Genomic DNA, 26,005 nt, shown 5'->3' with positions numbered 1-26,005 from the left:
AGGAGAAGATTCAGTGATATACACACAGACGGGCGTATTTAGGAACTCACAGGGATGTTTTAGACCAAGGGATTAACAAATGGGTTGGATCTGTAGAAGGGTTTTAAAAACTATTTTCATTTGAGGTTGAAAAAGGAGGTTTTTAAGAGGAAAGAGAAGCAAACAATAAGTAAAAAATGCAAACTGTTCTTGCCTAATTTCATGTTTTTTTGTTTTATCATTTTTACATTTTACACTTTAAAATGTAAAAATCATTCTTAGGTTAGGGGTACACAAAAACAGGCAACAGGCCAAATTGCTGTTTAGACTGGGTGATATTTTGTCAGCCATGCGAGTAAATACCTACATATGACAACTGTATGTAGACTCAGTATATATTTATATAAAAGCATGTTTTATAAAACAAGACACTATTTGTGCCCTTGAGTGGCTGACAGTCTAGTAATGGGAAGCAGGTAAGGATTTGAGGGCACAAGTTCAGTGGTTCTATTTCACCAGCCACTCCTTGGAAACCCTATCTATACAAGGTTGCTATGGGCCGGAACTGACTGGATGGCGCATAACAACAACCGTTTAGGAGTCTTTGCAGGGTACTGTTTCTAAGCAAATTTCTACATTCCTGAATTCTGTAGGCTAGATTCAGAAAAAAGATGAAGAAATCCTTATATGCTTTGCTCTAGCAGTTACCATGGAAAATAAGAAAGTTCTTAACAGACTGTTGAACTTATTAAGGTCATGAATCTCTTAGTATAGGATTTCACAGTTAGTTCTACCTGCCACAGTCGTGAGTTTCTGAGCTCCTGGGCACCGTGTTGTGAATTCATCCTTCACTTTCCAACAGGTCTTCTAATGCATATGCTCAAAGAAGGCAAGGCTTCAACATAACCTGTCTGATACACGTTAATGTGGGTGGCCTTTTCTTCTGGAAGAACCAGTGTTATTGTTGTGAAGTGCTGTTGAGCTGGTTCTGACCCATAGCGACCCTGTACAGGGTTTCTGAGGAACAGCTGGTGAGCTTGAACAGCCAACCTTGTGGTTCAAATCAACTCTGTAGTCCAGCACATTAACCCACAGCGCCATACAAGGGCTCCAATATGGCCCCCTTATTGTGACTTCTTGGATTGGAAATTCTTTTGCTATAGAAACTACATTAGATTAGCTAAGGTAGACTCACTGTACATGTGTTCACATAGAAATATGTCTGCTGCAATTTATGGAGTGTGCATCTTTTTTTTTTTTTTTTTTTACCTATTGTTTGCTCTCTTTCCTTTATAAAACCCTCCTTTTTTAAGCACAAATGAAAATAGTTTCTAAAAACCTTCTACAGATGAGGGGAAAAGAGCAGGATAATGATGTTGTGATTTTGAGATCAGTCGCACCATTTCCTATCCTTGATTAGCCAAGTGACCTAACTTCTCTGTGCTCCTGTTTCTTCATTTGTAAAATGAGTATAACTGTAGATCCTACATGAAAGGGTTGTTGGAAGGATTCAGTGAGATGGCAGGAATAAAACCCACTGCTTCTCATCTACTGAGTGCTCACGCTGTATTAGCTCTTTCCCAAACAGAACAGAATTTAAAAGAACCTCCCTTCTTTTGAGCCTGAGGAATAAGTTTCCTTCTCAAATGTTCTAGCAAGTCTGGACACTTGCTTTGTGTCTGTGGCAAGGCGTTGGCATCTTTGCATAATCAATTGCTCTCCAGCGTGCTCCATCAGTCCCCCTGGCTGAGATGTGTCAGTCACAGCATTGCATTGGCTTGGGTTTCACAAGCAGGTGGGTCAGCAACATTAATCCCAGGCAAGTGACAGTATTATGTGTCCACTAGCTTGGAGGAGTAATTAATTTACCTGATTGGCTGAATCAATTACAGAAAGATAAGTTTGGTCTCTAAAACATAATAAAAGAAAGAAAGAAATACTAATCTAAAAATGCAGCAGCTGGTGACATAACAACTGCATCCCATGTTTTGTTGTTGTGTGGTTTAAATTTCTGACACTGATCACATAGAAAAACAAACATGAGTGTGTTCTCCTCTTAAGCAGATAGCCATGTTGGAGACAGGAATTTGTTCACAATGAGCTGTGTGACCTTAGGGTCTCAGAGGACTCCAGGGATTTGAGTTTCTTTTGCAAACAAAAGTTTACACAAGAAATAATGATAAATGTTTGACATTAAACATTCCCTTTGCTAGTCAGTGCTAGCAGTTAAGCTGCTAAAATCAAGCCCATGTAGTTTCCTTCCTTATTAATTTATTTTTATTTTTGATCAGTTCTGTGGCTCTAGAGTTTGACCCTGAGAAATTGTCATCCTTACTACCTTACAGAATTTGAGATCCCTCAAAGATCGAAACCACTTTTTTTTCATAGTTTCTTTCATTTTGAGACAAAGGATAATGTACAGGGTGTATCTACCATCAGTCATGGAAGGATGGGAAGAGAAAAGGTCCAATTATCAGTAGGGATTGTTGCAAGAAAATCAGAGTCAAGTGAGGCTAGGAGGAAACCAGTCTGAGTAGCGTGGACCCTCCAAGTGCTCCAAAGATGACGAATAGTTGTCTCTGATTATGTGGCCCAAAGAGCTGGGGCTGTGCCCTCCATCCAGATGGCTAGCCTACACACAGAGTTTCCTTCCCAGGGTCTGGTAACATCATGTAATAGCAACACCATTTTAGAACATTGTTCAGTTCATTTTAAGTCTTAACTGAGATGCTACGAGACCAATCATGTTTCATTCTGTTATACATAAGTTAGCCATGAGTCACAGCCAAGTCCACAGCAACTAACAACTAAAAAAATACAATAATTTGAGGCGTATATATTCTCTGAATATACTGTTCATTTCTAAAATGTCCCATGTCTGTTTTTCTTCCTCCTTCTTTTCCCCTTCTGTGTTTCCAGTTTTCTTGTCTCAGTCTTTCTGCCTTTATCGACTTCCTTCGTCTCTTGTCCTTTCCTTTTTCCAGGGCACCCTGGCTTGTCTGATTCCACCTTAAAATCTGGGAAATCACTCTACCCCATATCACCTTGGGTCCTGGCCCCTGGAGTTTGACATTCTTGGCACGCTGGCTCCTTTCTTTCACTCCGTCTTGGAAAAGGCACCATCTGAGAGTTTCATTAAAAATTAAAGAGAAATCTGGAAGCTCTCTTGGCAGCCCTCTAGTGAAACCTATCCAAATCAGGAATTGTAATTTTGCACAGGCCAAGTGAATCAGAGGGCCTTGCAAATACGTGGTGCACTGCACTCTATTAGGTCTGGCTGCTTCCCTGGGCTAAGTCAAGCTCTGCTGGTTTCCTCTTATGTTGCTTTTGGATGTCACCTTCCCATTAAGAAAGTCCAGGTGGTTACAAAACCAGAGTGTGACCTATATATTGGTCTGGGTAGTCATGAAATGTTTACATTTTTCTTTGGATTTAAAATTTTTTAAATAATCCTGTCTCTGTGAGTGACTATGAATGTAGCAAACAACCACAAAACAATAGATTACCCAATCTTTGGGGGTTGTTTCTTTTAGTAGTCTGTTTTATAGTCATGCTTTTTTGATGACGTTGCCTCAGCAATGAATGAACCTAAATGTTTTGACTATCTTGTCCTTAGGTGAATGTCCTATACTCCATAATTCCCAGCCTGTAAGCCAGCTTCCTTCCTTGAGGCCTGAACACCACCACTACCCAACAATCGATGAGCCTCTTCCACCAAGTAAGATTTAGTTTTTAAACTCTATATCTTAACTCTGTCTATTGAGTCTAAACAGGTCAGTACGAATTTGTATATAACATACAAATTCTTCCCCAACTCCACTGTTATCAAAAAACCCCAGTATGATGCCGACTAGAAAAAATGGTCTTTTGACTAATGTTTTCAATACATTATCTTGAAGAAATAACCCAGAGACTTTAGTGCCTTTCAACTTCAGAAATGGAGAGCATTTCTTTGCAAGACTTGACTCACCCTTGCTAACTGTTTATATGACTCTCACGTCCTAAATTTTACTATTTTATAGTTAAGGTTTTATACCTTAAGATCGATTAATCCTAATGGTCTCCATTGGCTCTGTTGTGGCTTCAGTATCTCCAGATAATAGAATAATAACTTCAGTCCATCAGGACTCATGAACTTGCCTTTTCTTTTTCTTTTTTCTTTTTTTCACTATCACTTGAATTGCTAGGCAACACACTAAAATTCTTTAGTATTTCTTGGAGGTTGCCAAGCAAAATGTCATCTTTAGGAGTATAATTCATATCATTTTCTCCCAATAATTGTAGTGTGTAATAAATAATTAGTCATCTAAACTTGGAAAAGTCATTTAATATCTCAGGGACTTGGGTTTCTCATTTGTAAAGTCAAGCTTTAATCCTCCTCTTCTAGTAAATACTAGGTTTGGACTAAATAATCGAATTTTTCTTCTAGCTTTAATGTCTTCATTATAATAAATTTATAAAGAGGACCTGATGCCCAGATATTATAGAATCACTTAGCATCACTTGCATTTAGGATTTTCTAGAAACAGCTCTGCTTTCATTTACTCTTCTTGTTTAAACAAAGGTAACCGTTTACAGTTGATAAGTTTTACAACTGCAATCTTTTCTAGATGCAGGGAACCAGTGTGTCTCTGAACTCTTTTTCCTGTCCTTATAGTAAGCAGTTCCAATTTTCAAAAGGAGAAGTGAATATTTCTTAATTCATCTGTTCTTGATAGTCAGACATATTTTGAATGAGCATCACTCTTTTCTCTGTCAGTGAAAAAATAATGAATATCTCTAATATATGAATTAAGATGAAGGAACACCTTTACTTATTTATTTATTTTGAGGCTTAACCCCCAGGCAAACTCATGACTTCACAGTTTCAGTCCTATCAGGAAATGTCGAGACCTGGAGTTCCATTTGGATATTTTTGTTTTTGTTTATAAAGTATATGAAAGTAAGTTCTTTCCACAGCGATTCAGAAAGCATAATCTCAGATTAATTAAGCTATCACTTTCTGAACATTTATTCATTTATATGATCTACCATTATGTACTCTAGATATTTAATGAGATACCTGCAGTATAAAGGAAATCTACTATATAAGAGCCTTTTTAGCTGACCAATATCCTTTTCCAATTTATCTGACCAACATCCTTTTTCATTCAGAAAAACTGCCACTTGTAGAGAGAAATTATCAGCATTGTTGCTCCACTCTCTAGTTTCCTTTGTTGGTTGTTTTGTTTTTTCCCTAAAAATTTATGACAGTCAAGCTTTGTTTTTGAAGGAATTCTTTCTTTCTTGTCAGCAACTTGTCAGGCAGGGACTCATCTTATTCAGGTCTGCATCTTTGGGGCCTGTCATAGTACCCAGTGCATAGGTGTGTATGCAGTTCAGTTGAACAGCATGATGGTCACCAAAGATTAACATTCATTCTTTGATGGATGACAGGTGTGCTGGAGGCAAGAAAAATAATTGTCCAATTACTTTTATTAATATCAATTTGCGAACCTTTGAAATGTCCATTTTTTCAGATCAAATTTTGATTACCTAGGAGTCCCTGGTGGTACAAATGGTTAATGCACTCAGCTACGAACACAAAGATTGGAGGTTTAAGTACATGCAGAAGTGCCTAGGAAGAAAGACCTGGCAGTCTGCATGGACCTCCGTAAGTTAGAATAGACTCATCAACAACTGTGGTTTCTTTTTAACAATGTGTTTTAAAAAATGCATTCATGGATGAGCTAACAGTTACAACTGTTAACAGCAGGATTATCTGATAGTTCTTTTGAATCAAGCCCCAGGATATATTTATATAGTTTTCTTTCAAATTGTCTTCAAAGTTAAAGGTGATGTTTTCTAATATTTTCATTTTTACTGGGCATTATTTGGCAATTCCTCAGGTAAGCATGAAATGCATAAGCAGGGGTCTCTACTAGTTACACATAAAACCACAACTATACCAAATGCATTGTGGTTTTTGGCTTCAAAAAAAAAAAGGAAAGAGAGTTGCTATGTCATTACCTGAATAAACATTTTTTCCACAGAATTTTTTAAAAATATCAGACCAACTCCCCAAACCTATGGCTTTTTTCACTTTGAGCAGCTTCCTTCCTTGTACCATCATTCTTGCCTTGGCTTTTTCAGTCTAATGCATTTTTCAACATAACTTACACGTCATCATGATGCTGTTATTTTCACACATGGACTTTAAAAGCTTTGACCTTTTCTGGAGAGCAGACCTTGCCTCTTTTGTTTTAAGCTCAGAAACATACATATTCCTTCCAGCTCTCTCAGTTTTGAAAATGCTTCCATGCACACAATGCAGCTCTCACACGTATCATGCTTCCAGCTTTGATTTATTTAGTTTTCATTTGGGAAGTAAAGGAACTTATCTTTATCTCAGGCTCCCTCTACTGTTTGGGATGATTACTGTCAACAAAGAGGTATTTAAAAGTTGAATATTTGTTAACAACCGCTATGTGTTTTATTGTTTCTTTTGGTCAAGAAATATTTGGCTGCGACAGATGGATGGCTCTTTGTCAATCACTGTAAAATCACAGCTTACCAAAAAACTTCTTCAGTGTCAAATCTTCCAGTCACCCTCTCATGAGACATGGAAACCATTGCTGATTATTAAGTAAAGGTCATCTAAAGTGCATGTAAGGAGCCCTAGAGAAGCAATGGCTAAAGTGTCACCTGCTAACTGAAAGGTCAGTGGTTGGAACCTACTCAGAGGCTCTGCGGGAAGAAGACCCTCAAAGATGACGACCTTGAAAACCCTAAAGGCAGTTCTACTCTGTCACATAGAGTCACTATGCATCAAAAATGGACTGAACTGCATTTCGCAACAACAAAGCTGGACAAAGAGCATCTTAGAGCCGTATTTTAAAATCCATTAGCTCCAAACACTGTTATGCCCTCCACAGCACTTAGTCCCCCTCTCTGATAGTATAGTGGTTATGAGTCAAGCTGCTAACCTCAAGGTCAGTATTTCAAAACTACCAACCGTTCTGCAGGAGAAAGATGAGGCTTTCTGCTCCTGTAAAGATTAATAGCCTTGGAAACCCTATGCAGGTCGTTATGAGTCAGAACCAACTCCACCGTTGCTGCCACCACCACATTTAGATTGAGCAGAGAAAGGATTTGCCAGTATCCTAAGCAGCTGTTCCTGCTGAAGGACTTGTCCAATCTCCCAGCTGTCATTCCAGTAGCCAACAAGATTGGCAGTTAAGATGTTCATTTTTTAAGAAAGGAAGAAATTAAACATTAGACTTTCTCTTTAGAAATCATAACAATCCTAATGTAGGTCATATCCAAGGATTCACAAGTATGGTTTAAAGCGGCCCAGTAGAATTCAGTAAACTCTTTGCTAGATTTCCCCTCAGAAGTTTTGGGAGGTGCTTTGGCTGGTGTCTAAAGGCATTCAGCAGCTAACCAAAGGGCAGTTTTCAGGGATCAGCTCCTCAGCTATGGTTCTGACTACAGCAAAACCCCTTCTTCCCTCCTGCAGTATCGAGGGAAACAATAGGTGAGTTCTACCTGCAGAAGACCTGGAATGGTGTCTACTGCACATGGGTCATTAGTTTGTACTTCATTTTTTGTTTTTGTCTTTTGTTCTTGCCTTGTTATTCAAAACTAGACTGGGAAGCTCGAATTGACAGCCATGGGCGGGTCTTTTATGTGGACCATGTGAACCGCACGACTACTTGGCAGCGTCCAACGGCAGCGGCCACGCCCGATGGAATGCGGAGATCAGGGTCCATCCAGCAGATGGAACAACTCAACAGGCGGTTGGTGATCAGAATGCAATGGGCTCCTATAAACCATAGTCAATGGGGAATGAAAATAAAGACACTTCCCCCTATAGTGTCCTGTTCACATTGAATGAGGAGACTGAGAAGAATTAAATTCCTTAAAAAATGTATTCATTGTAGGTACTTGGGATGCTAGGTTAAGATTTTGTTAACAGGAGATAAGCTAAATGTCCTGGTGTGGCACTGTAGGATACGCACTAGACTGCTAACTAGAAATTCAGTGGTTCAAGCCCCCCAGTCGCTTCTCAGAAACCCTATACAGGATCACTTTAAGTCGGAACCAACTCAACAGCACTTAATAACAACAACAACAAATGTTACTTAAAAATGAGATGTCCTCGGTCCTTAATGACCTAACTTAAAAACAGGAGTTCATAACTAAGGGCTTACAGGTCCCCAGGGTACTCACTGATGATGATAGTGTTGCGGGACCCCCAGAAATTATATGCAGAAGTCTGTATGGAGTCACAGCTTCCTGGAAGGCTGACACATATCCATCATGAGATCCTTCACGAGGACCATAGTTTCAATTGTGCCACGGATAGGGTTCTGAAGAATGCCAAAAGCTGCTTGGAAAGAAACGGGATCACAAATCACTGTCTGTCCCAGTCCCAGAATTGGTATATGCTCAATAATAATAATTTTTGTAATGTTTTATCTTAGAAAAAGAAATGTTTAACAAATATTTTGAGAACTGTTTTGTTGGAAAAGTTCACCCTTACTATCAAACTTACTAAGATGTCATTTGTTTGTTTGTTGTTTTTTTTAAGTTTTTATTGTGAATTATGTGATAGTTTACATGTGAGAATACCAGCTTTACATTCATCCTCTCATACTTCATTTTATTGCAATGATTACAATCCCCTCTATGCATCATCGAACAACCAAAGACTACACCCTGCAAGTCTACACCTCGGCCATCAGCAAACAGCCCCTCTCCCTTCCTGAGTCCAGAGTCCCCAGCTGCTCCATCTCTCCATGTCATCATCTCTGCCTCCAATCTGGCATCACTGCTTCTCTGGGTAGGGTCCTGCACTCCACTCTTCTCACTTCATGGTCCCGCTCCTGGACTGCAATGTCAACCACTCCCCACCTTTTGTTGCAAAACATCTACTTTTACATTTCCAACCTTCACAGTCAGTCCTGATAGCGATTATTCACTATTGAACCACAGAAGTGTTATCCCCATCACCTTTTATGAGCCCCATCCAGACAGGTTAGAAACAACTCAGTGGAGATTCTACCTTTCCCTGTACCCTCTGGAACTAGGTTCCCTATTGAAAGCTTGTAAGCCAGTCACTCCTTGCCTTTGTAGCTCCCCGCCCACCCCCCTCAATTTTGGGTAGCCAATGTCTACATTTTACCTATCCTTGTTGAACCTGTGTACCAGAGGGGTGGGAATTATCCTCATTGTAAAGATCTGTTTACTCTTGCCATACCACATCCATAAGCATAGGTCAAGTTCATCTAATTGCAGTGGACTCTTTTTTTTCCCGTTCTTTCTTCCTCTAGTCATGTTCCGATCATCCAGTCATTGAAACCAAGTCAAATGGGTACTATCTGCAAGTATGAGTGTTCTTGTGTCCCCTCACTTCATATCAGCTGGATGCTTCATACTCTGCTCTGATCCTCTGGGCCCAGGAGTCCCCAGGTCTCACCATACTGCTGGCTAACCAGGTCTCAATCCAGGTTTACAGGAGTCTATTGAATGTGGTCGGACTTAGCTCACAACTTCATTGCTGTCTTTCCCCCAGTTCCCCTTACCGGTGACCAACGTGGTCAGCAGCAAGACCACATGCCTGCTTGTATATTCACCTTGAGTTTTAGTCTTGGAAGGGGGTTTGCCTTGAGGGGACCTGACCACTTGCCTTGATGGCTCCCGGGCCAACAACTTGCTCATTCTGGTAGTAGTCAATCAGACTGCTGTTATTGTTTGTATTTTTCCTGCTGGTCTTTCTTTCAAGACGTGTCTTCTGTTCTTCTAGCCACTCCAGGCTGCTCTGCTTGTCCTCTCAAGAGGAAATTTCTCACCACAGAAGATTTTGGATGGGAATCAGGATTCCACCTATGGTCTTATGTAATACAGAGGCTCCTCAGGAAGCCTCCTTCACTGGGCAAGTTCTAGCTCCATTTTAGGTATTCCAATCAGTTATAAGCTGAAGACAGACTTACAAGCTTCCTATGGTGATGATTCTGGCTATTTATTTTTCTCCCTTTCAAGTGTCTATTTTACAATAGTAGGTAAGGAAAACCAAGATTCAAAAGACAGCCAAGCATCTTAACATCATTTCCCCACTTTTTCCCCTTCAAACTGTGCCTCAATCCCTGTATCCCAGAGCCCTGTTGTTCCAAGGTTGTGCTTACATCATTATTTAGATGTCATTTGTTTTTAAACCTGCAGATTGAACTCAAAGCATTGTCTCCCAGGCTTTAAGCTTACAAATAGTGCCATATCCCACTTTTGCTTCTTCAAGTCTAGAAGAGAGGCTTTGAGACACTTCCAGTTGTCAGGAATGCAAACTTCATGCTTAACTTTAGATTGAAATTGTTTCTACATGCCATCTTGTTTACATAGTAAGTACTGTGAAGCTATAGGAATGGTTGAGAGAGACATGGAAAAAGAGAGAAATAAGGTTTTAGTTCACATCCATGATAGCACGGAGTCCTGGTGTGGCGCTATGGACTAATGTGCTGAGCTGCAAAGTCGGTTTGAACCACAAGGTCAGTGGTGCAAGCTCACCAGCTGCTCCTCAGACACCCTATGCAGGGTTGCAATGGGTCGGAACCACTTGACAGCACTTAACAACAACATGATAGCAAGGCATCCTGGTGTGGTGCTACAGTTAAGCACTGGACTGCTAACTGCACGATAAGTCGTTCAAACTCATCAGCTCCTCCTCAGAAGCCATATACTGGATCACTATGAACTGGGAAGGGACACATTAAGAAGAATAGCAAATGTTCTTCAAAACATAACTATATTGACCAGGAGGGGGGAATAAAAGTGGGCTGTTTAATCTTATTAAAAATACACAAACAAAAATGCAAGCTTTTGGCTACTGTTGTACATCCTGGTGACGATCACCAGGATATTCTTTTATTTCATAGACAGTTAGACAATGCTTAACTTTCTTTTTCCTCCTCAGTAAATGCTCAGCAGCTAACTAAATGCACCCAGGAGCTCTGCAGGAGGAAAGACCTGTTGAACCACTCAAGATAACAGCCTTGACAACCTTATGGGGCAGTTCTCCACTGTCCTCTAGGGTCACATGAGTTGGCACACAACAATAACAACAGCAGCCTAGTACTTAAATCAGTTGTGAGAACCATTGGTAGTATAGTCTTCTATGATTTTTCCCACAGAAACATAGCATATTACAAGATGAGCTTGTGGTAACCAGTTTATCAGATGAAAACACACCAAATGGTGTGTTTTAATGGTGACTGCAACAAAGCTCTTTTAGCTAATAATGTAGAGGATGGCAGCAAGCATATTTCATGCAGGTCTGTCTTGCCAGAACAGATAAACTGAATTTGCTTATAGATTGAGAAATAAGGGAGAACATCAGGCTATAGCTATAAAAGGTGCTGTTTGAAAACTGAAGTTGAAATATACATGTAGACTTTGTAGACATATCTGGAACTGAAGGAATCAACTTGACCGAGGGCATAAAATTCAATCCATGAACGTCCGTGGCATATCACTTACCTATGGTGGTATAATATAAAAATAGTTGCCTATTATAAAAATGAGGACAAAGCCATGTCCAGCCATGCCTATAGAGAGGTTTTAGTGTTTTATACATAAAATTCTTTGCCCTCCAGTGGAGCTGAATGTGCTGGAAAGGCAGCTACACTTCACCGACTTGAAAGTTGCATTTGCTGAATCCATCTGGACAGATAAAAAGGGAAGAAATTTAGCAAGTTGAGGAAATGCTTTTTTCTTGTGAAAAAGCCTACTTAGGCAGATCAGATAATCTCCAGATAAATAATCGGGGTCTTCAATAGATATCTTCATCTGTTGCTTCTAAGCATTTAAAGTGTTGCCGTGTAATTTGATTGCAGCCACAGAAAGTAATACTGCTGTTATTCGGTGCCCTCAAGTCAATTCCTACTCATAGTGACCCCATGTCCATCCGAGTCATTGCTATGTTTGACCCCATTGTTGCAACTCCTATGTCACTCCATCTCCTTGAGGGTCTTCCATTACTTTATCAAGCATTAAGTCATTCTGCAGAAGCTAGTCCCTCCTGATAATGTGTTCAAGGTACATGAGATGAAGTTTCACCATCCTTACTTCTAAGGAGCATAGCATTCTGGCTTCCAAGACAGATTTGTTATACTCAATACTCTTCACTAACCATAATTCAAATGCATACATATGAATCAATTGAAAATTCCATGGCTTGGGTCAGGAACACCTAGTTCTCAAAGTGAAATCTTTGCTTAAAGATATCTTTTGCAGAAGATTTGCCCAATGCTTGATTTGATCGGCCCAATACCCATTGTTTGATTTCTTCAATGCTGTTTCCATGAAAGTCGACTGTGAATCCAAGTAAAACAAACTCCTGGGCAGCTTCCATCTTTTCTCCATTTATCATGTTATTCATTGGTCCAGTTATGAGGATTTCTTTATGTTGCAGTATAATCAGTACTGAAATCTTTGATCTTCATCAGTAAGTGCTTCACATCTTTGCTTTCAGCTAGCAAAGTTGTGTCATCTGCAAATAAATAAGTCTTATTTAGTCTTCCTCCAATCTTGATGTTACATTCTTCTTCTTACACTTCAATTTTACAGATTATTTACTGAATTGAATAAGACTGATGAAAGGATCATACAAATTGAAGAAGTATGGCAAAAGGATACAACTCTGACACATACCTTCTCTGATTTTAACCACACAGTCTCCCCATGTCTATTTGAATAACTTCCTCTGGGTCTATGTACAGGTTGTACATGAGCACTATTAAGTGTTCTTGAATTCCTTCTTCACACTGTTACCCATAATTTATTATGATCCATAAGAAAGTCAAATGCCTTTGCATCATCAGTAAAACACAGGTAAATATATTTCTGTTATTCTTTACTGTCAGCCAAGTTTCATATGATGGTACCTCTGATTCTACCTCCTCTTCTGAATCCAACTTGAATTTCTGGCAGTGTGAGAAGTCAGAGAAGATTGGAACGGCAGATGTATTTAGTAACGAGAAAAGACAAAAAATAAATACTTATTTTATCTTTTTTCCTTAAATAACACAAATTTAATAGATTTATTGAGTAAGGAATTACCATTTCCAAGCAGTGTCCACTATCCATTTTCATGCTTCTTTACATTTTCCAATTCATGAATTGCCAGGACCCTGTTGATGTACTATTGCAATGGTTTTTTAATCATCTTCAGCATAATTTTACTTGCATTCGACATTAATGATATTGTTCAATAATTTTGCATTCTGTTGGCTCCCCCTTCTTTGGAATAGGTACAAAAATGAATCTCTTTATTTGGTTAGCCAGATAACTGTCTTTCAACCTTTTTGGCATAGATGAGTGAATAATATTACAGATTTTTACCTATCTCAGATCATGCACAGGGTCACATTTTGATATCCTGCCATTATCACAAGATAATAATACTCATGGCAATATAGATATGCATCTGTGTTGCAAGAAGAAAATTTCCTTGGCTCATGCATGACCAGTGCTTGTGGATATCACATTTGTTTGTGCCAGAGTATATGGACAACTGCAGAGTGTGCAATAACAGCATGTAAGCGGTTTGGGGAGGCTAAGTTGACTGTGGTAAAACTCAGCAACTGCCCAAACACAGCACACTCTGCCAGGCCTTTATGTCTTTGCAACATGCTCCCATGGCAAGGAAGTTCCTCATGCCTGCCTTCTACCTGGTAACCATCTCCTAACCCTCCAAGGCCAAACCCAAATAGCACACGATCTGTGAATTCTCCACACAGAGTCACTGAATTCTTCCTCTTGTTGTTAAGTGCCATTCAATCAGCTCTGACTCTAAGTGATCCTATATAGAGTTTCTGAGGCTTTAAATCCTCGAGGGAGCAGAAAGTCTCATTTTTCTCTCTTGTGGTGACTGGCAAGCTTTCCTCCTCTGTGATCTCATAATAGTGCAAACTCTGTCTTAATTTCCTAGAGCTCCTGTAACAAGTATTGTAAAGTAGGGGAGGTAGTGTGGAAAGCAGAAAGGGATGTAAAAGTACAGAAAGTTATCATCTTACATTTCTGGAGGTTACAAGTCCAAATCAGGGGAATGACCATGTTGATGCCTTCTGAGAACTCTATGAGTTCTCGTGCCTTTCTTTTAACTTCCGGGGACTGCCAGCAAGCCTCCGTGTTCCTTAGTTTGCAACTGTCTTTGCCTCCATTCTTCCTTTGTCTGTATCTGTGCCTGTTCATTTTTAGAAGTCACCACTCCAGTGATAAGGATTGGCAAAGTGGGCTCAAGCGTGCTTAAGCGTGACAACAATAGTGAGGTTGGCCCAGGATCTGGCAGTGTTTCATTCTGTTGTGCATAGGGTCGCTATGAGTCGGTACTGACTTGATGGCACCTAACAACAACAATAACAACAACAACTCCAATAGGATTAGTACACATCCTACACCATCTTCAAAAAGCCTATTTATAAACACGATTATGCTCGTATCATTTGGGGAGACACCATTGAATCTATGTTGTTGTTAAGTGCCATTGAGTCAGTTCTGACTCATAGCGACCCTGGATGGTGTTTCCGAGGAGCTACTGGTGGATTTGAACCACTGACCTTGTGGTTAGCAGTCCAGTGTTTATCCTACAGTGCCACACCAGGACTCCATTCAATCTATAAGACCCTCTATTATAGTTCTTACTTTCTTATGCATCTTTGTTGTCCCCCACCCTACTGGTGTGCCAGAAGTTTAAATCGGACTCAGTGCAAAACTGTTTTCTGAACGAACTCTTTTCAGAATGGCCAGAATTAATGAACTGTACTTTTACAAATATTAATTTAGCAAGCAGCAAATGTAATAGGTATTTTAAATGATCAACTAAAGATGTTGTTGTTGTTGTTGTTGTTAAGTGCCATCGAGTCGGTTTCGACCCATAGCGACCCTGTAGAGAGTTTCCGAGGGTGTAAATCCTTACGGGAGTAGAAAGCCTGATCTTTCTCCCGCGAAGCAGCTGGTAGTTTCGAACTGCTGACCTTAAGGTTCGCAGCCCGATTCATAACCACTACGCTACCAGAGTGTGTTAAATGAGTGTGTTCCATCTTGACTGTGTCTGTTCAAAGGTAAATATCATTTTGTAGTTTGTTTTTTTCTTTGCTCTGAAAGTCCAACACAGGCATATTGTAGTAGTTGGTGTTAGTTGTGATCAAGTTGTCAGCTCCAGCTCAGAGCAGAATGAAACATTGCATGCCCTGTGCCACCTCCATTGAATCATTGATTGGGATTCTGGAACCCACTGTTGAGACTGTGTGTCAGTCCTGTTCCTGGGGGGCTTCCTTGAGTTTTACGGAGCCTTTGTTTTACCAAACATGGTGTCCTTTCCTAGTCTTTCCTGATGTGCCCACAGTAAGAGAGTTGAGGTCTCACTATCCTTGCCTGTAAGGAACATTCTGGCTGTATTTCCACCAAGACTGTTTTGTTTTTTACTTCTAACAGTCCACAGTATATTTGATATTCTTTGCTAGCAATTCAAATGTATGAATTATTCTTCTGCCTTCCTTTTTCATTATCCAGCTTTTCCATGAAATGGCCATAGCTTGGATCATCTCTTAGCCATCAAAGTGGCATATCTCCTTTCTAGAAGTCTAAAGTAGCAGTTTGCAGCAAATTTCCCCCATGCAATAAGTTGGTTGATTTCTTGATACTGATGGTTGATCCATGTAGGATTACATCACTGTCAACTTCCATTTTATTCTTCATTCATTATGCTGTTTGCTATCTGTTGTTATTGTTAAGTACCAGCAAGTCAGTTCTGACCCTGTATTGGGTTTCCAAGGAACCTCTGGTGGGTTTGAACCACCAACCAGCAGTTAGCAGGTTTAGTGCTTGTCCTAAAATGCCACACCAGGTTGTGTGGGGTTTTGTTGGTAAGTGCCGTCAAGTCAGCTCCCACTTATAGAAACCCTGTATTGGATTTCCGATGAGCGGGTGGTGAGTTTCAAGCCTTGTAATTCAAATAACTTGCAGTTCAATGCTTAACCTATGGCATCACATTTAATTAATACCCTGACCAGGTGACTGGCTGGCTCACCAACTGATTAAACTCTCAATTGGGGAAGAAAAGTCAAAGCAGTCTTTGCATAAACTGAACACATTTGTTTGTCTGCCAGCATGCTTTTAGTGTGTACTATTTCCCCTACATCTGACGAAAGTTAGCAATTGCCTGTCAGATAAAAATAAGGAATGGAACTGATTTTTTCTAGTATGTAGTCTTGTAACAGTGATGTAGTGATAATTTGATATCTTGGTAACATTTTTATATACTTTCCACAGCATTATTTTAGATTTACCCAATTTCATTCAATGTAGGGCACAAACTATTTCGTATGATTAGTTATTGTTTATGTTTATTTGTAAACTATCATCACATCAAAACTACTCTTAAAAATAAAAATGTATTTTTAGAAAAATAATCATACTTGAAGCCCATTCAAAACAAAAAGATATCTTCTAGCAATATTTGTCTTGCTAATCTTTTTGTTTCCAAGGAGAGGCTAGTGGGTTTGAACCACCGACCTTGAAGTTAGCAGCCCAGTGCTTATCCAATGGTTATGAATCGGGCTGTGAGCCGCAAGGTCAGCAGTTCGAAACTACCAGCGGTTCCGCGGGAGAAAGATGAGGTGGTCTGCTCCCATAAAGATTTACAGCCTCGGAAACCCTGTGTAGGGTTGCTATGAGTCGGAGCTAACTCCACGGCACACAACAAATTCTTTTTGTGTACCTTGTGGGGATTTAAAACATTTTCTTTCTGATATTCAAGACAATTTTTAATACTTGACAGTTTCTCCAGTTATCTGATTCAGATCTTCAACCCCAAATAAGCAAACAAGCCAAAGTTAATTCCTGTCTTTGCATTTTCTGATGCTTAGGTACCAGAATATCCAGCGAACCATCGCAACAGAAAGGTCTGAGGAAGATTCTGGAAGCCAAAGTTGTGAGCAAGTCCCAGCAGGTGGCGGTGGAGGAGGAGGTGGTGGAAGTGACTCAGAGGCTGAATCTTCTCAGTCAAGTTTAGGTACTGGAAGAGGAGTCCCCAGGAACCCTGGATGACTCCCAGTGGCTGTGGGATGGGCATGCGTGCTTCTTACCCTGTCTACCTCATTGGCTAGGCATGCTCTCTGAGTAAAGAGCAGTGGGATGGGCATAGAACTAAGGTGAAGAGAAAGGTATGCCCCTACCAGGGGCAAGCAAACAGAATGGTATTTCCTTCCAGAACATTTAAAAAGAGGAGGATTCACGGAGAAGAAGCAGTCCTCACCCTGGCTTGGGGAGCCTAGAAATAGGGGCATGGATGGATTCAAAGGGCTTGAATTGGGTTTGTGTCAATACTTCAGTGGCTTAGGCATGGACTTGTAGAATAAGCATGGACTGCAAACCGTAATGTTGGTAGTTCAAACTCGCCAATCACTTCTCTGAAACAATGTACAGTCACTGTGAGTCAGAACCAACTCAATGGCTCTTAACAACAACAAAGGTCTGGTTTTCACTTCCTTGGTTCTGCTTGATTGGAACACTGATGAGGATATGCCAGTGGCATAGTAAACTTGCTTCCACTTTTCAAGCCTGTAATGCTATAAAATTATCATGGTGGTGGTGTCGTGTTGGTATGTCTTGGAGTTGGTCCTGACTCACAGTGACCCCGTATAAGATTTTGGAGGTTGTAAATCTTTCCAGGAGCAGAAAGCTTCATCTTTTTCCCGCAGAACAGCTGATAGTTTTGAACCGCTGACCTTGAGGTTAGCAGCCCGACTCACAACCACTATGCTATCAGGGCTCCTAAAATGATCATAGTGACATCCTAATAACATACTTTCTTTTTTAATTGACATAAATGGCATCGGAGTTATTTGTAGAAAACGGTACTAGAAACAGAGTTTGAGAAAACAGGCTGTGTGATGGTCTCTTCCCCGGCAATGCCGAGTAGTGGGCATGGTCATGGCAGAGCTCAGATGCACATGCAGAGCTCCACTAAAAACATTGTTTACTAGAACTAACTGACTAGCTAAACTGACTTGGTTTTACAATGATTAATTTCGTTGTTCTACCTTTGAGGGAGCTATAATAAAATAGTCAGGTAATGATGAAAATATAGTTCTGGGTTTGCCTTTGGACCAGTTCTCCTTTGCTGTTCAATGAGCCTCCTGAAATTTAGAGTGTTAAAATAAGCATAATATTTTTTACCCCACCAAAGAGTCCTAAAGGAGCTCTGGTAGTGTTGTTGTTGTTGTTGTTGTTGTTGTTGTTATGTGCCGTGGAGCATAGCGACCCTGCACAGGGTTTCCGAGGCTGTTAATCTTTACGGGAGCAGAACGCCTCATCTTTCTCCCGCGGAACCGCTGGTAGTTTCGAACTGCTGACCTTATGGTTCGCAGCCTGATTCGTAACCACTACGCTACCAGAGTGGTTACAAATTGGGCTTCTAATCTCAAGGTCAGAGGTTAGAAACTACCAGCACTTCCCGGGGAGAAAGGTGAGGCTTTCTGCTCCCGTAAAGATTCACAGCTTTGGAAACCCTATGCAGGGTTGCTATGGGTCAGAATTGACTCAGCGGCACTTAACAACAACAACAAAGAGTCCTTAGGTGATGCAACAAATTAAGCTCTCCACTTAAGATTTGTAGTTTGAATCCACCTAGAATTACCTCAGAAGAAAAGTCTGGCAAGCTACTGCCTAAAAATTATGGTCATTAAAAACCCATGGCTCTGACACACATGGGGTCACCATTGTTAGAGTTGACAGTATGGCAACTGGCTTGGGTTTTGTTGATTTATTCCACCATTCTGCAATTCGGCAGTTTGAGCTAAGCTCAGCTGGGCAGTTCCTCTGGACTTAGCTGAGCGCACCCATCTTTTTTTGCTCGGTTATGGAATTGGCTGTGGACTGGCTGGTCCCTGATCATTGTGGCCTCTCATCTTCCAGCAGGCTACGTGAAGCCTGTTCTCACAGTAGTTGTAGGTTTTCAAGGAGAGGGTAGAACCACTAAAGGCTCTTGAGGTCTAGGCTCAGAACAGGCCCATGATTACTTCTGCCTTTTCCACTGGATAAAGCAAGACACAAAGGCAGTCAATTGAAGAAGCGGAGGAAGTACAGTCAGTCGCTTTGAAAATGGGTGTGAACGTAGAGTGGGGTGGGGGTGGGAATTATAATTGTCTGTCCAAAAATTTATCATAATTATGGTTGTTGTTGTTAAGTGCCATTGAGTAGGTTCTGACTCATAGTGACCCTGTATAGGGTTTTCAAGGAGTGACTGCTGGGTTTGAGCAGTCAACCTTTTTTTTTTTTTTTTTTTTCTAGCAGTTCAGTGCTTACCCTACAGCACCACATGGTTAGCCACATATCAAGAAAATAAGAAAACATGACTGGAATAAAGGGGAGAAGATATTAAAGGATGTGACCCTAACTAAAGTTACGCGGAGATACATTAAGTTCCATGACCCCTGGTCCTCTGACTATTAAAATCCACAGGCAGTTGCCATATGGAAGAAGATGTGTGGACAGCAAGCCTAGGTTTGAAATGATTTTTTCCAACATATTCTATCACTTTGCTTTGCTTTCTCCAGATCTGAGGAGAGAAGGGTCACTTTCTCCAGTGAACTCACAAAAAATCACCTTGCTGCTACAGTCCCCAGCTGTCAAGTTCATCACCAACCCCGAGTTCTTCACCGTTCTGCATGCCAATTACGTGAGTGCTGCAAAACAATAGGTCCTGGCCTGACCTTGTCATGATCCACAGCTCAGCTTTGCAAAGATTAGATATTGGAGGAAGCGTTAGAAGATTAGAGAAGGGAACATCTTACCCAGGGCAAGAAATAAGAAAGAGAAGATAGCTTTGTCCACTTGTGACTTTCGAAAAAAGAAAAAAAGGCTGGATTTGAGGATGCTCTTGCCTTGTCTAGTTTGTATAGGTTCAAATTAGTTAAGTGAAAAGGCTTCCTAACAAATACATATTTTTATTATTGAAAAAATTAAAGGAACGAGATTATTAAGTAGCCAGATGCCATTCTATCTGAATCATTTTATAAAAATCATTTTCACTAGGAAACAAATAATAAAGCTATTTTTTAAATTTAAATCTATAAAAAGATTTTAAAATAGATTTCTCCTAGAAAAATAACCAAGTTCCCTCTTAATATAACTCGCTTCTCAAATAACATGCTTAAGTTACATCTTACATGATTTTACACATGTAATTTTTTTGTTTGTTTTTTACTCCATTCTTGGGGAATTTTAAGAAAATAATGGCATGGTATCACCCCATTCATTAATTCTTCCATTTGACAAACATTTACTGCAGTTCAGCCATAGATCTAGGTGCTGGAATTACAAAGACAGATCAGAATAGGAGTTCGTCAATTAATGGAACAGCAAACATGTAAAAAGATCAGTCTAACATGACAGGACAGGACCTGACTGAACTGAAGTAGAAACAAAAATGTCATGGAAACCCAGCAGCATTCCTAAGGAGACAAATGCAGATACAGGCAGGGGAGAAAAGATTTAGTCTTGAAGGTTGAAAGTGGATTGGGATGAAATTCCAGGTGGAGTGACTGACATATTATAAATGACACAACTGTGTGGTTAAAATGATGGCCAAGATGGGAGGGAGGGCTGGAGAAGTAGTAAGGCCCCCTGCAAGTCATGAAAAGCATTTTGGATATACTTCCATAGACAACAAGAAATCATTGGCGACTTGAGACATTGCTCCTACAGGGTCAGGTTACTTTTAGGAAGTACTTTCTCTGACAGAATTGTGAAGGAGAATGGAAGACTAGAAGCTGATCAACATTCAAGTAGAGGTGATCAAGGCTGGGAGTGGACAGAGCACTGGCTCAATTTCCTAGCTCTTTCTGAGGTGGAATCCACAGTATTTGTGAACAGAGACAGAGTGCCCAGTGAGCAAGGTACACCCAGATGAGTAAATAATCTGTATTGAGCAAGGCCATGCTTACCTTGCTTACTGAGTAAATTAGAAAAGAAGCTTTAATTCTGTAGGAAGGTGTTGGGTCTGGAGAGAGACAGTTACCAACCATATCCAGAAGCAGAATTTTTGATGTGGTGAAAAAAATGTGAAAATCTTCACTCTAAATTAGTGAGTAAGCACCAATATGCCTGTGCTTACCTTGTTTGTTGGGTAATCTGGCACTGTTTGTGATGCTTGTGATGCAGGGCAGACAAAGTAAAGCACTCAAGAAAGTTACTGCTCTGGATGCCTGTGTGTATTTGGGGTTGATTGCATTAAGCAGGTGCATGAAGTCTGATTGAGAGAAGGATGTGGGGAACAAGAGGAGATCAGCTTGAAGTAGGATGTATTTGAGAAGCCTCTAGACACCTAGTAATAAGAGCTAGATCACCACACTGCCTTTCAACTGCAAAATGGCTCATTGATGAATCACAAAGGAGTAACCAGAATGGCAGATATCAATACCCTAAACCTGGGCACCCAGGTGGGACCTGAGCCAGAAAAAACAAATGGGCCAGCCTTCTCTAGCTAATGTAGTCATTTTCAACATAAACACATTGCACACACACACACCCTCTGCACTATAACAATGTTCTTTGGCACAAACAGACTAGAAACTCCTGAAATTTTCTTGATCTCTCATTCTCCCAATCACTGTACACACACACGTGCTTTCTTTCAATAGGTGTCAAGAAATTGACAAATCTCTGAAATCTCTAGGAACCCTAAGTCAATATTCCTTATTTTACACAGTTAAGGGGACTAAGGGCAGATGTCTGCATTGGTATCAGGGAGAAAACTGTGAAGAAAAGAGAGGCATGATGGCAGAGGTAGAGGGAGACTTAAGTGAGCGAGGTCACCTGTGCCAGGCTACAGAGGAGTCAGGCAGAGCTGGGATCACCAATAAGCATTCACTTGATAAGCAAATCTCTGCTTCTGAGGCCTCCACCTAGAAGATCATAATGAATCACTATGTACCAATCACTACACCACATGAAGTCACTTAACATGTACTTGATCTGTTTCTCTAATCCTCTCTCAACTTCAACCTGCCCTGCACCCTCTCAGAGTGCCTACCGGGTCTTCACCAGTAGCACCTGCCTAAAACACATGATTCTGAAAGTCCGTCGGGATGCCCGCAACTTTGAACGCTATCAGCACAACCGGGACTTGGTGAATTTCATCAACATGTTTGCAGATACCCGCCTGGAATTGCCCAGAGGCTGGGAGATCAAAACAGACCAGCAGGGAAAGGTGAGTAGGACCAATGTGTGGAGTTTCATCATGGAATAGAGGACAAGTGAGGAAGTGAGGAGGAATGGAGTGGGAGAGCAAAGTCTTGTGTGTCTCCATTAGGAAAATCCAAACACCCAAGCCCAATGCCATTGAGTTAATTTGGACTCATGGCTAAACCATGTTTTACAGATTAGAACTGCTCCATGCGTTCTGGTCACCAAGATTGTTGTTGATAAGTGCCATTGAGTTGGTTCTGACTCATAACGACCCTGTAAAGTGTTTCTGAGGAGTGACTGGTGAGTTTGAACCACTTTGTGGTCTAGTGCTTCTCCTACAGTGGTACAACAGGATGGAGGCATTAATTATCAATATCAGGTTTCCCAGCTCCAGCCCTGCTGTGCGGGTACTGTCCTGTGCATTATAAGAGCATCCCTGATCCCTACCTAGAGTAAGATGTGAGCAGCACTTCCTCCACTTGTGACAACCAATAATATCTCTAGAGCTTGACAAATGTCCTGTGGTAAGAGCAGGACAAAATCATCCTCAGTGGAAGACAACAGCTCTACATCTTTTTTTTTTTTTTTTTTTTAAGTTTGGAATGTTACATTTGATTGTGCTCAGTGACCTTTTTGTCATTTTACCTCTTTAGCTAACTCTCAGGGGATAATATGAGTTAAATGGGGATGATATTCTTAGATTCCTGGTTGTGATTTCCCTAGTGGTGGTGGTGTGAGATGGAGTTGGTTCTGACTCATAGTGACCTTGTATAGGATTTCTAAGACTGTAAATCTTTACAGGAGCAGAAAGCCTCATATTGCTCCCATGGGACAACTGGTAGTTTCGAACTGCTGATCTTGAGGTTAGCAGCCTGATTTGTAACCACTACACTATCAGAGCTCCTTGAATTCCCTAACAAACCTTCAGTTTTCATTCAAGCACCTGGCAAGCAGGAATAGGGTGTCCTGGGCCTAGAATATGTTCCAGGTTTGCATAATGATACTTTTGTGTGATCTTAACCAAACCTGGTTCTTTGCAGCAATGCTTTAGAAACCTAGATGAATGTGCTACTTTTTTTTTTTTCCCTTAATCATCACCAATGATCTCAATAAATTTATTGTTATTATAGTTAAGTGCCAGCATGTCAGCTCTGGCATAGCAAATGTATGCACAACAGAATGAAACACTGGCCAGTTCTGCACGATCCACACAATTGTATTTTTTGTTTTGAGCCATTGTTATCAGCCCATCTCATTGACAGTTTTCCTCTTTGCATGATATCCTTTTCTAAGTACTTGTCCCTTCTCATGATATGTTCAGAGAAGTCTCGCCATTCTTGCTTCTAAGGAATATTTTGACTGTACTTATCCCAAGGCAGATTTATTTATTCGTTCTTCTGGCAGTCTATGGTACTTTTAAATATTCTTTGCTAAAATCACAATTCAAATGCATCAGTTCTTCTACAGTCTTCTTTATTCATTGTCCAACTTACAAGGTGAATGAAAATACTGTGACTTAGATCAGGGGCACCCTAGTCCTCAAACTGATCTCTTTGCTCTTGAACACTTTAAAGAGATCTTTTGCAGCAGACTATCCCAATACAATACTCCATTTGATTTCTCGACTGCCACTTCTGTTATTGTGGGCCCAGACAAAATGAAGTCTTTGACAACTTTTCTCCATTTATCATAAACTTATTAGTCTAGCTGTGAGGATTTTTGTTTTCTTTACACTGAGGTGCGATTCTATTGACGGCTACAGTCTTTGATCATCATAAGTATTTCAAGTCCTCTTTGCTTCTAGCAAGCAAGGTTCTGTGATCTGTATAGCACAGGTTTTTACTGAGTCATCTTCCAAATCTGATGTCACATACTTCTTCATATAGTAGTTTCTCAGATTATTTGCTCAGCATACAGATATAATAAGTATGGTGAAAGGCTACAATCCTGGCACACACCTTTGCTGATTTTAAATCATACTGAATTTCCTTGTTCTTTTCAAACAATTGCCTCTTGTTCTATGTACCAGTTTCACATGAGCAAAACTAAGTGTTCTGGAATTCCTATTCTTTGCAATGATATCCATAGTTTGTTATGATCCACATAGCGGAATGCCTTTACATAGTCAATAACACATACTTACCAATCTTTCTGGTACTCTTTGCTTTCATCCAAGATCAAGCATCAGAATCCAGCTTGAATATTTACTCCAACATCCATTTTTTAAATTGTCTTCAGGAAATTTTATTTGTTTGTAATGTTAATAATATAGTTCCATAATTTCTGCATTCTAGTATATTACCTTGTTTTGGAATGGGCACAAATATGAATCTCTTGCAGCTGGTGGATCAAGTATCTGTCTTCTAAATTTCTTGGCATAGATTTGAGTGCTTATAGCATTGCTTCACTTTGTTGAAATGTTTCAATTGATATGCCAGCAATTCCTGAAGCCTTGTTTTCAACAATGATTTCCATGAAGATTGAAGTTCTTTCTTAGTCTTCCAACTGACATCTTTGTTCTTGAATACTTTAAGAGAGGTCTTGTGCAACAAATTAGCCTAATGCAATATGCTGTTTGATTTCTTGACTGCTGTCTCCATGAGTGTTGACAGTGGATCTAAGCAAAATGAAATCTTTGACAACGTCAGTCTGTTCTCCATATCTCATGATGTTATTTATTGGTCCAGTGATGAGGATTTTTGTTTCTTTACATTAGACTGCAATCCATACTAAAATCTGTGGTCTTTGATCTTTGTCATTAAGTATTTTAAGTTCTCTTCACTTTTAGCAAGCAAGGTTGTATATTATCTGCATGTCACAGGTTGTTATTGAGTCTTCTTCCAATCCTGATGTCATGTTCTTCTTCATATAATCCATCTTCTTAGATTATCAGATTGAATAAGTATGATGAAAGAATACAACCCTAGCACCTACCTTTCCTAATTTTAAACCAATTCAGTTACAGATGATTCTTATACATAACCAAACATCTTGCAAATTTTGTCTGAGTTTGAAGACTTGGATCTTAGTCTTGTGAAACAATTTGGTCAATTTCCACAACAGAGTTCATTAAGTTTATCTTCTACATCCTAGTTTAATGAGTAGTGTCTGGGATCTTAAAAGCTTGGAAGTGGTCATCTAAGATAAAACTATTAGTCTCTACTTGTCTGGAACAAAAGGGAAAGAAGGAAACCAATTACTCAGAGAAGAAAGTAGTCTGCAAGACTCATGTTATTGTAAAGTGCCATGGAGTCCATTCTGACTCATAATGACTCTGTATAAGGTTTCCAAGGCTTGGAAATCTTGGTGCTTATCCTATATTAATCATGGCCTAATTTCCCTGAGACCAGAAGAACTAGATGGTGCCTGGCTACCACTATCAACTGTTCTGATTATGGTCACAATAGATGGATCCTGAGAGAAGGAGAGTAGAAGTCAGATTCTTTAAAAGTCCAGATTTACTGGACCAGTTGAGACTATTCCTTAGACTATCACCATGAGATATTCTTTTAACCTTGAACTGACACTTGCCCCTGAGGTTTCTCTTAGCTGAATAACAATGGATCAAGACTCCGACAAGATGGTGGACTGGGCAGATGCATTACATGGGCCCTCTATAACAAATATATGAAAGACAAAATAAAACAGACACATATGAAAATTCTCACACCTTGAACTTCAGAAGAAAGGTTACAGAGGTGAATGGAGTGCTTGCTGGGAGGAGAGGCCAAGCAGGGACAGTGGGAGAGAGAGAATGACTGGTGAATGGCTGGTCAGATGCGGCTCAACCATCTTGTGAGCA

General features: G+C 40.1%; 1 protein-coding gene across 2 annotated transcripts in view; it reads left to right on the top strand.

Moving 5' to 3' along the window:
• HECW1 (HECT, C2 and WW domain containing E3 ubiquitin protein ligase 1) overlaps nucleotides 1-26,005 on the top strand; it is a 542,004-nt gene that overhangs the window by 375,145 nt on the left and 140,854 nt on the right. The window contains exons 9-13 of one of the 2 annotated variants that reach the window (XM_006872148.1): nucleotides 3,596-3,697; nucleotides 7,607-7,757; nucleotides 16,881-17,026; nucleotides 19,572-19,693; nucleotides 22,040-22,225. In XM_006872148.1, the coding sequence (XP_006872210.1) occupies nucleotides 3,596-3,697; nucleotides 7,607-7,757; nucleotides 16,881-17,026; nucleotides 19,572-19,693; nucleotides 22,040-22,225 (707 nt within the window). The remainder of the gene's footprint in view (nucleotides 1-3,595; nucleotides 3,698-7,606; nucleotides 7,758-16,880; nucleotides 17,027-19,571; nucleotides 19,694-22,039; nucleotides 22,226-26,005) is intronic. The other variant, XM_006872147.1, reaches the window with a different exon arrangement.

Source organism: Chrysochloris asiatica, unplaced genomic scaffold (assembly GCF_000296735.1).
Source record: "Chrysochloris asiatica unplaced genomic scaffold, ChrAsi1.0 scaffold00184, whole genome shotgun sequence".
Lineage (NCBI taxonomy): Eukaryota > Metazoa > Chordata > Mammalia > Afrosoricida > Chrysochloridae > Chrysochloris > Chrysochloris asiatica.
Note: the sequence above shows the minus strand (reverse complement) of the source record. Positions and strands in the feature narration are given on the sequence as shown.